This window comes from Plectropomus leopardus, chromosome 1 (genome assembly GCF_026936395.1).
Source record: "Plectropomus leopardus strain MGB_pleo_1.0 chromosome 1, ASM2693639v1, whole genome shotgun sequence".
In the NCBI taxonomy this organism is placed as follows: domain Eukaryota; kingdom Metazoa; phylum Chordata; class Actinopteri; order Perciformes; family Serranidae; genus Plectropomus; species Plectropomus leopardus.
The window spans coordinates 14,689,680-14,704,239 of NC_142176.1; the positions used below are offsets into that span (position 1 = coordinate 14,689,680).

The 14,560-nt window shown below is 37.7% G+C and overlaps 1 protein-coding gene across 1 annotated transcript in view; it reads right to left on the bottom strand.

The window, feature by feature from the left end:
* The window catches only part of diaph3 (diaphanous-related formin 3), a 217,588-nt gene that overhangs the window by 128,252 nt on the left and 74,776 nt on the right, over positions 1–14,560 (bottom strand). The window contains exon 18 of the mRNA XM_088076055.1: positions 14,493–14,501. Within this exon, the coding sequence (XP_087932181.1) occupies positions 14,493–14,501 (9 nt within the window). The remainder of the gene's footprint in view (positions 1–14,492; positions 14,502–14,560) is intronic.

The following is a 14,560-nucleotide window of genomic DNA, read 5'->3' on the forward strand; positions in this document are numbered from 1 at the left end:
GAAGATAAGGATACACTTGTGAGTGAGAGCAGTGGGGAGTCTGCTACTCATCAAAGGTCTTGCAAAAGTAGGAGAGAAGCCAGGGACACAGTGTAGGTATGGTGAAACGGCAACGGATATTTTAGGCTCTAATGGCGAAACGGATCTGCCAACATTAATTTGTGTGAAAAGGGGAAAAAAGTTGTAGAGAGACAGAGAATCAGAGAGTAAGCCCAACAGTACAAACGAAGCCATTGACTAAAATCACAGTTAACGTCAGATGTTGAGATCAGATACTGCAGAAAGGAAAGGCAGGACTCCATCACAAGACAGGAGTGAGCAGCACATTAGAGACAGACACCAAAACTGAGTCAACAGTCTCACTTGAAAGGCCTACTCTGCTCTGCCACGGCACACATAGCACTCGCAGTCTACCATCCGAAGGCTTTCATGTAAAAGGGGAGCACCACCTGATTTAACAATTTTAATATGCCATCTTCATGGACAAGGAAAGCTAAATCAATATTTGTGAACATGAGATACTCTCTCTCAAAGCCAGAAACCAGAGAGGTAATGTCATCAAGTATTAAGTCTGGAGCTGCTCCATAGGCAATAACTGGAACCCTAATTTTGTGGTCTCACAGACTTTTTCATTTTCTTTTTTATACTCAAAAAAGCTTTATTTAAATGTGGCGTTTCCAGTCCTGAAACAGAAAATGTTTCCATGTACTCAGGACATTCCCCTGGGTAGGGCTCTGCAATATTTCAAAAATCAAATATTACAATATTTTTGACCAAATAACTCAATATCAATATTTTGACATTACTGTAGGGTTGACTATTGGTGCTTTCATAAAATTATTTACACAATTAGATTTTTGATAAACAATCATAAGTAAAGTGGATTTAATTACTAAGTGGGCAAAGGCAAACAATACAACAGCTACGACAGTCTGATAAGTTCAGAAAATGACATCACTGTAAAATAATACAGTATTTAAAATCAGGAAATGACAACACTAATGGCATGACAATATCCAAGAATATATCTGTCTCATTTCACCATATTATTTTTATAACATAACTTTTTCTACCCTTACTCTTAAATTTGTTCAGTGTCATCTATAGCATCTCTCAAAATGAATTATCCATTGAGCAGCTCCAGACTTTATATGTATCACAAATTTGAGATTTAGTACTCTCGGGTGTGTATATAGTTCTTATAGTTTTTTAGTTGTTTCTTCATTTGTTTTCAGGTTGTTTGTCTTTTCTGTGTTAATTGAATAACTACCTTTGTTTAAGATAATTGTATGGATTTAATTTTTTAATGGTTTTTACAAGGTGTATAGGTGTTGGAATTACATCTAATGCTTTTTCAAACCTTTCAAGACATTTTTTCACAACATTTAAAGACAGATTTTTTGGACAATATACCCTTTTCCTTTTCCAACCATTTGGGGTAGGTAAATAGTATATCTGTTGTCTCATGCAGAGGTAGGTTTTATGTAAAAAATATGGTTAGTAGATTGAGTTAGATTAAATAACATAACAGCTGAATGAAAGTATGAATTGAAAAGATTAGGTTCAGTCTTTAATGATTTCTAACAACAGAAATGTGGACTTGCATGCAGAGGAGCTTGACTCATTTTTAAAAAGAAAATAACAAGATGGATAAATGAAATGCGGTGAAATGGTTGTGGCAATCAAGACCTCAGAAATTCAAATGTAAGATAACTGAATGACTTTGAAAGCCTTAAATTTGCTAAATTTAATTTGATATATTTCAAAAGGACCTGCAGACATCCTGTTTCAGATTTGAGAGAGAGAGCGAAAGAGAGAGAGAGTTGTTTACGTTTACAAATTTGGTAATTTTTTTAGACCAAATGAATAACATGACTTTTGAAAAAAGTCAGTTTCCCCTTTAAGGCCTCTTAATAGAGGCCTGTGATAAATGTCCACTTGATGATGTGATTGTGGACAAAGCAGGAGAGACAAGAATAAAAAATGGAGCAAGGAAGACGGACAGTTTCAATTTTCTTTTTACCCCCAGAGTAGAATACTTGAGGGAAAAATGTATTCTGCATTATTCACGCAACAAAAAAACAAAGAAACAAAATAAATGTGTCAATTTGTGTCCATTTCTTTTCTTGAAGGGAAAAAGACATGGTAAAAAAAAAAGAAAAAAAGAAGGAAAAAGTTTTATTCTTTTCTTGAGGAAAGAAAAAGAATGTTTAGTTGCGGGGTCAGACGAGGAAGCAAAGCCAGAATTTTAAAAGAGTTATCTACTCCTCTCACTTGTAATAATTCTACTGACTGGTTTTGATCCAATCTCTGCCACAGTTTAAAGGCACTTGACAAAAATTTGACAATGTGTAACATTGCGCACACACATGCTTCCCAAACAGAAGCACTTCCCACAAGGCAGTATCAGTGAATCGTGCCGTCAAAGCACTAAAGGGAATGGTGGATGAAATAAAACTGCTGTGAAAGAGCATGACTGATGCCGTACATGACAGGCAGGCCTCCGAGACGAGCAAGTAACACCTCAAATCCACCCCCCCATCCTTTACACACACAAACACACACACACACACACACACACACACACACACACACACACACACACACACACACACACACACACACACACACACACACACACACACACACACACACACACACACACACACACACACACACACACACACCAAAAACTCCTCCTCCTCCCTAGCCCTCTATACTCACCCCAGCACTTCATCTTATCAGGATGGATTTCTAATCAGCAAAAAACGCCTTACTGGAACTACCCTTCATTTTGCGCACACACAAAAATCTTTACACACACAGCAAATGAAAAAAAAAAACATATATCCAATAACAGAACTGGGCAAATGTCATGAAAAATGCCTCTATATGAACTTTGGGATATTATTGAAGGGTTGACTATTGGTGCTTTCACAAAATAATTCATCAGTAGTATGGACAGTATGGGTGCAACAATCTATCAGTCTGGATCAATATATCGATTTAATGATTAACAATTCAATATCATTGATGCCAAGTGAAAACATCGATACATATCGTCATCTTTAAGACAACATTTTTAGCACTTAGACAGCATTTTTGTGTCAGCATTCCCATCCAGGCACACCCTCTGGCAGACTTTGTGATATCAGCAAGTACAGTATTATTATCCAAAGAATTGATATAATATTGAAACCTGATAAAACTTGTGATTTACATCCCAAGTAGTTCTAATAACTAGGTAAGTAGAGGCAAAAAATAGAACAGCTAGAACAATACTACCAAGCACTGGTTCAAGTTGAAGCCATTAGTGCCAAATGTCAGTACCTGAGAGAGCATCTAAATGAGGATGACGAAAACAGACAAGAGGTGGCAGTGCTACAAAGTGCCCTGATGTAAGCAACACTGGCTTCAAGGCTGAGGCCAGCGACGGAGCTCTGTGGAGCTGCTGGGTTCAACCAGAAGACAGTAAACCAGCCTCAGAGCTCCACAGCCATTTCATCAGCTTCCCAGCAAGCCAAAACTATTGCTTCAGTGCTGATCTGCCACAATACTTTTGACCTCTGATCTATTTTCTTTACAATTATTTCAGTAATAGCGCTCATTTATACTTCTTTTATGTACAAAAATAGATAATAGATAAATGGTAAACTTTACTACCCTCAAAACACACCACACAACATTGCAATTATTTTCACTGTATTATTAAAGTGTTGATTGTTGTCATCTCCCATGGTCATATTTCGCTTGAAGTATGCTACCTTGCCCCCACAATCTCTGGTGGTACTACTCTGTGTTGTCCTACAAGTATCCATAAGTATCTGCAAGCTTTCAGAAAATGAGCACAAATACAGATGAAATGAAAGCAGAGAATGGACAGATGGGTCTGTCCATATACGTATAACATTGAGCATGTATGACTCACACATGCATACATAAACGCATAAGCAGACCGACAGAAGATTAGCTCTGTGTGATATGAAAATGACAGCAGAGCAGAACTGCTTTTTAGTCTACAGCTTGCTCAAAAATAAAATATTGTCATTGCAGAGAAAGTAAACTGAAAAAGATACCATTGGGGGCCAGTACCAAATTCCCAATACCGTACCTGACACTAGCATTGGTCCAAATGTGAGCTGTAACCAAACCTATCAAATAGTCTGGTAAATTCAGAAAATGACATCAGTTATCCATAATGCAGCCTTTAAATCCAGGAGAGGGCAATGCTTTTGATCTTGACTTTATATTATGATGTTATATATTGCCCTTGGTGACTCAATAACTAATACTAAAATCCAAGAAGTTATCAGGTGAAGTAATGAGAGAGGCATTAGACAGTGTACGTTTGTGTTTATTTGACCTGTCATTTTATCCAATATTTGTCCAACTATCTTACTTCCTAAGGAGATATTGCACTCTCTACTGACATTTCTCTTGATGAGGCTTTATTATTTATGTTATGTACAATTGTCTCCCTCCCCGGGAAAGCAGATACAAGAGGAGCACAGCAAGGGGAAAGTTGAGAGGGCAGCAGTCTTCAAAGGGTAATTAAATCACTGTGTTGTTTCCAATAGCCAATCAAGGCAGTCATGCAGGTAAAGTTTAAATCACTGCTATTAGAGGAGTTTCTGTAGCAGGGATAATATGGGGGGCTTGCAATTCGATGTGCAAACACCACAGTCACACACACACAATACACGCACACGCCATCGCCTCAAGCAAAATCCACTATGAGACATCTGATGCACAGGAGGGGGGCTGTCTGCAGCAAGTGAACAAATCCACCATTCCGACACATCTGTCAACTCTACAGTCAACAGAGGGGAGACAAACAGTCAAACCAGCCTCGCGCCTTGACTGTTGACTCACTGTATGGTTCTGATCCAGCTAAGTCCTGAACTTCAGTCAGCCTGACAGAAAGCACAAGAGACATCCGCAACGTCCAGTGGGCAATACACACCTGCCTTCGCCTTTCCCCTCTCAGCCTCATCAATGCACACAATCCACCATCCTGACATGACGGCTCGACCGGTCTGTTTGCACACGGACTATCCCCTCCTGTGCGGACTTGCGGGCGTGTGCAGGTACCAGTGAGTGCAAGACGGAGAGGGAGATCAGAGTAATGAAGTAAGGAGCTGTGTTGTGAGTGAGCTAATCAAAGTGAACCATGCAGGGCCACCTCTCCCTGTGATCCAGACTAGATGACCCAGGGCCATAATTAGTCTGAGACTTTCATTCTGATAGCAGCAAATTAACAGACTTCATTAGGCTTTGCTCTCCTCTCCTCTCCTCCTCTATTCCTGCTATACCGAGATCGTTTCTAAATCTAAACCACTAAATTGCTCCTGCGTGAGTGTCAGTGTCTACAGCACACCACTCAATTGCTCTCCACAAAGACATGCCCAACAGAGAGAACATGGAAGGAAACAAATTTAAAAAAATAAATGTACAAATCTGCACTGATATTATTGACCCTGAATCAAAAGATTTATAATTGATTAGGAGCTTCTGTTAATCACTATGTACTGGCCTGTGGGGATGAGTTTCACCAAAAGCTCTATTCTCAGTGGAGTAGTGCCCTCTAAAGGCCTCTTGAAGACCTACCAACCTCAAAATGTATGTATGAGTGTGTGTGCGTGCTGAAATGAGTATTTTCTAACTACTCTGTCATATCAGGTATGAAGCGTTATTATCTCCATTTCATTTTACTGTGTGACAACACGGGTCCGATCTGAACAGTTGTTAAGCCCACCCTAACATTTCCCCAAGTCGTTCGACGGATTGATGGCAGCCTAAATCATTCAGATCTGAAGTCATTTGCCATTTTTCTGTTTTCCTCTCTTGCAAACATATCTGCGCCCATCCCTCCAACACCCTCCCCCTTCGCCCTGCATACACAAACCTACACGTGTGGATGAAAAATCACCGCCGAAAAATAAAGTCGAGAAAGCAAATATGTTTTTAACGAGCCAGCCCATTACTTTGGTGATATGAGAACATAAAAACACAAATTGGGAATAAATTGAGGTGCTGATGCTTGAGAAACTGAGGCAGACGAAAGGAAGAGGGAAGACAAAAGGAAAGCTGAAAAACAGAAGAAGGTTAACCACTCATAAAAAAAGAGAGAGAAAATGAAGGCAAAAAGCTAGTGAGTTTGCTGAGTGTATGTGTGTGTCAAACGTGACATTTTCAAGCATTTCAGGACAGCATCACCAGTCCAGGTAGGTGTGCTGTGAGAATGCTTAAAATAAAAGTACTTTCTGTTAACACATAAGCCATTTCTAACTAGAATTCAGATGAATTATTATGAACAAATTCAGTCAGTCAGTCATTTTCTTAAATTTTCATTTAAGAAAGAGAAAAATATAGCCCTCCACTGTGTGTACAATGTGACCAGACCTTCCCTTTCAACAACAATAAAAAGAGCCTATAATGATTATGCAACTGATGAGATCTCTCATAATGGCACAAATTTTCTGCAGCCACATGAAAAGTCATCATAGAACTAATGGTGGTCTTCAAAATGTCACTGCAAAAGCATAAAGAGAGTGGGAGACAAGAGGAGAACAAGCAAGCCAGAGGTTGAGAGAGAGACACACACAGGAGAGAAAGTCCATTTGATGTGAACAGATATACAACAGTGGAAAGATATACTAACAAAATAGTACGAGATGGACATCCTGCTGCTATCCTCAGATACTCAAGAGTGGTGGTTCTATGTAACTTTAAGTCATTTTAGCAGCTAATCCTCCCTCCCACCCTCAGTGAACCAAACAGTGAGCACAAGTGGAGACACAAACCCACATATTACATTCTATTTTTACCCACATGATGCTGAGTTCATTGTGTTAACTGGGTAATTTAAGTTGTGAGCAGGAGACAACTCACAGCATATATGACAAAATAAAAAACTCCACAATGTAAGTTCTATAAAAATGAGACACTTGACTTTTTCTTACCTCTTTCAAGCATTTGATTTTTAGAAAAAGACCTCCTACTACCCTTTTTCATCCCCACCTCCTCAAGTCCTCTTCATAATTCCCCTACGATGGTCTCCACCAACCTCCTCAGCTGCTTTTGTCTCATTATAATTCAAATGCCCACCAAATTCTCTGCACAGCAGACCACAAAAGCCACTGCCGTTCTCAGAAATACACCCACCTTGCATTCAAGAGACCTATTAACCATCTGAGGTAGACTGAGGGTTATTGTAGTGAAGATTGACAGACTAGAAGCATGGGTTTGAATGATCATAACTGTTTTATGTGTCACATCAGTCTGACTTTGACAAGTTGCGACAAGCTGTCAGCTCTGACCATGGTCTTTACCTCCACATGGGAGTCATGCCTTGATCATGTTCGCCCCCTGAACCTCTCAAACACCCGCTTGAGCTTGAACCCTCCCACACACACAACCACCACTTCCATCAAGTAATCCCCCAAATACACTTGTGTAGGCTGACAAAACCCACACAAACATGCTCTCTACCCAGGTCATTATAATCATATGGAAATGGGCTGTCTAATTATATCTTAGAGGATGTCAGCAGTGGGAAGGGAGCTTGTCTTTCCTCAACTTTCTCTGTGACAGGCAACATTGATCTGGGGAGCTTGACTTACACTGAGACGCAGCCTTAATGTTACGGCAAGGGAACATGAAAAGGGGGGACATTTATTTGCGAAGCATCTTATTTAAGTTTTGAATACTGATGCCCTCATCTAGTATGCCTGTCTATTCTTTTTTTTAATTAGTGTGTCACTTCTACTCCATGGACAGGTCTGAAAACAGGTTAGTTAACACTTGAAAGCAGTAGGGAGGCCAGTGAGATTGTTACATTTAATTACATCTTTTTTTCTATCTGTCTATTCAGTTAATTTAAAATTAGCACATCCACCCAGGTTTTGTATTTCTATCAGTGCCAATCAGAGCCGAATGCAAACTGTAAGCTTTCTCATTAGATACACAATCTAGATGTTTTGAGGGTGTGGGTTTTTTTTTTTTTTTGTTCAGTGGGAAAGGGCCTTCAAGCTTCAAATACAAAATTACAACAATTAATTAGGTTTCAAAGTCAAAATCTAACATTAAACATAATTTTAGTCATGTCATTAACCTGCACAGTGTTTAAAAAAAAGCAAAAACAAAAATAATATTCATGATGTCTAATTATTTCTGGATGTACATATACAGTATATCCTTTTTTTTCTCTTTGCATTTTGTTCTATGCATTTCTTGTTGGATTTATGTTTATTGACTGGTAACGTTTTAGGCTCAGTATGCTCTTTGTTATCATTTATCTTTTGTTGTATTTTTTTATAAAATTGATTACAATATTATAGAATTATATTTTTTTGTTTGTTTGTTTTACTTATGTTCTTTTTTGCAATAGTTGTTTTCAAGTTGGGTGGGGCGGTGGGGGTTGGGGGTTCTGTTTGAATGAGCCTCTGGCTTCTTGACCTCCCCTGAAACATTTCTATTTTATGTTCATTTGGAATTAAAGTTTTTTTTTTTTATTGTGTGCAAATAAATACTGAAAAATAAAATAAAATAAAATGTGCTCCTGAGGTAAATACTGGTCACAAGTAATCTGTTCAAAGCAAATTCAAAAACACAGTGCTTGCATAGATCAAACTAATGCCATTGTACATTAACATCCTTAATAACCTGTTCAAAGCAAACAATGTAAGAACCACTTTTTGCAGCTTTTGTACCACTCACAACACTACTCTCATGTGCCACAACTGATTTGTAACTACTGCACCCAGATGATGCCCAGCTGTAGTTGGGAAATTCCTTTACTGTTGTATGTTATCCGCTATGCTGCTTACTGCACAGTATCTTGACCACAGCTCTGGAACGACATTTATGATATCCTTACCAAAATGTTATGTCATGTTCTCTACTGACTCCTAAAACTATCAAATGCTGCAACCTCATTCCCCGAACCTGCACTGCCTTTGGTGAAAGTGCTTTCAAAGTTTTTGCTCCATCATCATGGTGTCAGGTTCAGTGTCACTACTTATCTTAAACTAAATTATATTATAAATTTGGGAGATTTTATAGAATAAAGGACTTTTGAACACTTAATGCACACGTCTGGTTGCTGAATGCTGCTAATTTCAATTGTTGGTTGTATATTGGCTGTTTTAAGTCTTTTGTTTTTTGGCAAAAGTTTTGTTGTGTCTTGTGTTTTTAGTTCATTTGCTGTTTTATGTGAAATTCTTTATGCAGCTGTCTTGGCCAGGACTCCCTTGAAAGATAGATTTTGAATGTAAGTGGGACTAATCATGGTTAAATAAAGGTTACATTTTAAAAAAAATAAAAATAAACTGGTTGTTTTGTAATTGTTAATTTGGATCTGCATTAACTGTTATCTTTACATTCTTACAGGTTAAAATTATTACCAGTTAGTGAAATTACATTTTATTTGCAGTCCTCCTACTCTTTTTGCTATTAAGAGGTTTGTATACAAATATCTTGCGCAAGAACTGAGTTAAAAATTAAAACAATATGGAATATGGACTTTATTTTGATTGACTATATAAAATATAGTTGACAATACACGGTGTGATTACACTGACATGTGTGCTCACACATATATTGGATGACGTCATGTCCAAATTCAGATCCAAGGACACACTACTCACAAATGCGCTCACAATCCAATCATGAAGACCTTTGAATGTATAAATGAAAGCCTCTTTCAATCACAAAAATCACAAAAATAAGACAGCCTATAAAGGAGTTTCTAAAAAGGCTATCAGCATACTTATTTCTCAATTTTTAACACTTCAATTTTCTACCACCCTTTCACTTTCTATATTTTTCAGTCGCTCATATTGCTGTGTTCTGACTTTGGAGAAGAGGTAGGTTATTAACGGATGCCTGTATTCTAGAGAGAAATGGCAAACTGATTTTGTGATCTTTGAGAGTTTCTTCTAATTGGATGTTATTTATTAGCCGAAAAGAAGCCCCAGGAAAGGGCAGCTCTCTTCATGTTGTTGCTCATTTTCCCAGCGCTATGGCGATGAATCTCTCTCTCTCTGGCCTCTCTTGATAAACAAAGAGAGATGGAAAGAAATAGCTAGTTCATTCCAGATGTCAATTAAGATGCATCTACTTAGACCACAAATGCAAGTGTAAGAATATATATATATTAATGTAGTAAAATGTAAGTCTGACTCATGCATTCATCTCCACATATTATAAAATGTATTTTATCAATAACAAAAAAATTATAATGTAAATAGATATTTACAGCAGGAAAGGCCTTAAAAAAACCTTTTTTTTCCTGTTTTAAGGTCAAGGTGGGAGCATGGTCGCCAATTTGAGCTACTGCACAAATGTTCGGTCCTGGCATGTAGACCCAGATATTAAGGCGCAAATATCCTTTATATTTAAGTTCACACAAAAGCATCTCACATTTCTTTCACACAAAACTCACTAGCAACACACTGTAATATTCTCATGAACGTGATTTCACTTCACAGTATATGTTATGATGCCAAGGGCAGCTTGTTTGAACAAAACTGTAACCATTCAATGATGCAATGTAATAACAATAATCCACTCAAAATAAAACCAAAAAGACTTTTAAAATGTGTATACGATATATGCTCTATTTGATAAGGGATAATAAATAACTTAATATCTACTAAAAGTGAAATATGTTATTGAATATACTTTATGCCGTTCAGATTCAACCACTATTCCAAAAAAAGTGTTTAAACACAAAAAGAATGTAATGATTTTCAAATATTTTTTGACCTACTGAAAATAATAAGAAATATTCAACATGTCTTTTTTTTCCTTAAGCACATTTCCAATGCAGCATCACATGCCATTTAGACCAGGCATTGGTATCAACTCAATAAAACAATCCTGATACCAAAATTGTAACATTTAAATCCATAAAAAAATTGTGTGCAATAAAGTGGAATGACATGGGAAAAAGTATTGAGCATGCCATATGAAACTTGTTTAATACTTGGAGAAGCCTCTGTTTACAATACCAGCTCCAATGTGCTTCTGGTATGAAGAAACTAATCTCAGTGTTCAGATGGGATTTTCTCTTAAAATCTTCAAGATTTTGAGAGGGCTCACTTGTGAATCTTGAGAAACAAATTTCATTTTTAAAATGTGTACATATGTACAAAAAAAAGGAGTTTATTATTTTAAACATTAAATATCTTGTATTTGTACTGTATTCAATTGAATGCAGGTAAAAAATGATTTACAAATTACTGCATTCTGGTTTTATTTACTTTTAGACAGTGTCCAAGTTTTATTGGAATTGGGGTTGTATTACGACTCCCATGACTGTTTTATACACCAGAACAAAAACAGAACAAGGACAGGCAGAGATCACTCCACTGGTTTGTTTACACTGGTGGCCCTTAAACTTAAAGAAAGTAACCTCACTGCTGTTAGAACTGAATATCAACAAAAGACGAGATACGACGAGTAGTACAGTAAAAAGGGAGACAGGCTCCACGTATCACTCAGTTCCTGCCACTGTCTCTAAAACATTCTGTGATTTCCACCATCTCCTCTCACAAACACCCACAGGAAAGCCCTGCTATACATGTTTTATCTCCATCTACTGACACTGATGATCTCAAAGAGCTTCTCCAGAGGCTATCGGTGAAATCACAGAAACTGCTGAAAGTTGTGAGTGCTGTCAGTGTTCTCTCTGGGCGTCCACTCACTACATTTGTTTGTTTGTTGCTTTCTTTTTTCCTTCTGTGCAGTTCCAATAAGAAGAAATGCTGAGTGAAAATAAATTGGTGTTGCTTTCTTTCCCCTGTGATTTCGAATGTAAATGATTAAAACTGTATGGATTTCAAAGAAGTAATGATTCCTGTGATATTGCAAATAGTTAATTACAGTTAATTAGTGCGACAGTATAGCCATTCTTAAAAGGGAAACACTTGGGGCTGGGAAGCCTCTTGTGCATCACAGTTAAAGTGTCATTCACAATATGTCTACTTTTCTTTCAGTTCTATACTGTTCTTTTTCTAATGGTTGATTTAATGAATGTTGTCAACCACAAGTAGGTTGAAGTGACATTCATCGTAAAATCGAAAAGCAGTCAATATGGATTAATGGAAATCGTCTCTCATGAATGAATTAATCATATGAAGTTACACAATCAAAACCAAGTCCACACACCAGGATGGCAAGAGCATTTCAATTATATGTAAATGATCAAGACAACCACATAAATAATACAAACAACATCAAGAGGTCACACAGTGACTCCACGTGGTTGAGGTTGCTATGGCAATACATGAACTATAACCTACAGTGGTAAACAGGAGAAGAAGGTAACAGGAGTCCTGTAGCCATTAGCTGTTTTAAGTTTGTGCAGATGAACTTAAAAAGAAAAGAAAAGAAATACAAATACCCCTGAGATGCCTCTTCATGTTCAAATCAGCTTGTTACCAGCCAATAATTTTTGTCGAACAGACTGTACTGCTTACAGTTTGGCACCAGTAACTACCTTAGTCCCAGCCTAACATGTTCCCAGGAATGTCCCAAACACAACAAAATAAAAAGAAATTAAAGAAATATAGGCAGAGGGTCTCTGCAGATTAATACACCATCACACACTTGTGGGTCATAAGTGATGATTAAGGGGATTACTTAAGTATGAGTCTCAAGAAAATCCTGCATAGCATACCTTTAAGGCCACAAAATAACCCTTTGAAAAAGCTTTGCAATTACTATAAAGAAGACTAAAAATTAAAGAAACAGCAAATGAATAGGTATTAATGACATTCCAAAGAGCTGCAAGGCAAGGCCACCAACACAATCACCTATTTATTCAAACATTCGTTATTTTGAGTTCCTGGTCACTTTAAGAGTACATAATGTGAACATAGACCACACACTTCTCGTTAAAGGGAAGAAGGCAATGTCAGGTCAGATGTGAAAGAAATGAAGCTCTGTACTACCGTGTGAAATGCAGTCCATGAACCATATGAACCTCTAATACTCCTGTTCAAGTTCAGAGTTAACAGGATGAATGACTCTGCCTGTTTCATACAGTGCAAGCAGGAAAAGTTATTATTATTGCACCACGGAAAAAGAAAGTGGGAGGTGAATAAGATCAATGTGTTTAGTGGTCAGAAACTGTTCTCCAGTCTGATAGTCCAGCCAGGTCGAGCTGAGGGCAAATTTTATTCTGCACAGCTTGAGGGGTTTTAACTTGCAAACAAATTAAGTGCAAACATTGTCTGTTAATGTGGAGGATTTGTTTATCCTTTAAAATTTCACTGGAGTTACTTATGTTTGGATTTACTTTCCTTGCTTTGTTTTGGTCCTGGCAATCACAAAAGACGAACAGTACTTGTTCAGAATATGTCCTAATGTGATGGCATTTGATTTCCACAATATGCCCTTTAAATCTATTACTTCTTTATATTTGCTTTTATTTTATAAGGGTTTATGAGAAACTTCTGACTACATGACTGCATTTTGAGATTCAAATAATCAGTCAGAGACTCCTGAGTTGACTGAGATTGCTTCAAGTTGAGTAGTCTATTTAATGTTTTTGTTGCTACTCAGTATTGCGTGCAGTGTACTTCTGCAGACATTTGATCTTAACATTTTGCTGCCAAGTGAGCACTCTTTACTTACAGGTTGCGGATATGCAGCAACACAGAGGAGGAGAGACACTCAAAGGCTCAGTGGCAAATTTACAGCTCACAGCAACTTAACACAATAAAGTCTCTGGCTTTTTTTCATATCTAGTGTTGGCAAAAATTGTTGTTGCACATTTCCAATTCGCCATTAGTGCCATTTCCTTGTCTACTATATGAACGCCACTGTCACACAGAATGTTTTTTGTTTTGTTTGTCGGTCAGTGTGCAGTGTACTTCTGGGAGCGTATCGGTCCCCACATTAAGCTTCAGAGTGAGCACACCCTTGTTATACACTGCTCCTCAGTAGACAAATTTGCAAATCCTAGGATAGCAAGGAATGGCCCTCCCTACTCTCTATGAGTGGCTCGTACTCGTTGCCTTCGTTGGTTGGATTGGTTAGGTTAAGGCATGTAGAGAGGATTGATTAAGGTTAGGGTAAGAAGGTCAGGGTAAGCCAATAACAGGCAGGTTAAGGCAGAGTAAGGCAGGCCAGTACTTCACTATCCTTGGAAGTGCAAATTTACCTCTGGAGGCAGCTGCCCGAAGGAGGAGAGGCAAAAAAACCCGACAATCAATAGCTGAATAATCATATATAGTTAAATATCCAAATCCAATTAAACTGACATATTCCAGGTCAGGCGCAGCCTTACTGTCGTGCACTTATGGAAATGATTTCAATTCAAATAAATACATTTTTGTTTTAAAAAAAGTTATCTCTGACTGTGGGCTGCAACTTCACAAAATCAAAATAAAAACTTGGATTAAGTAAAGTGGTCATGCTAACTGATGAGAAAACTTATAGCAACTGGTGGGTCAAAGCAAAAAAAAAACAAAAACAATACTAACCTTTGGTTTCTGTTCCAAATATGTAGGCAGATCATGCAGCCAAGCAGAGTTTGAAAGAACAGAATTAA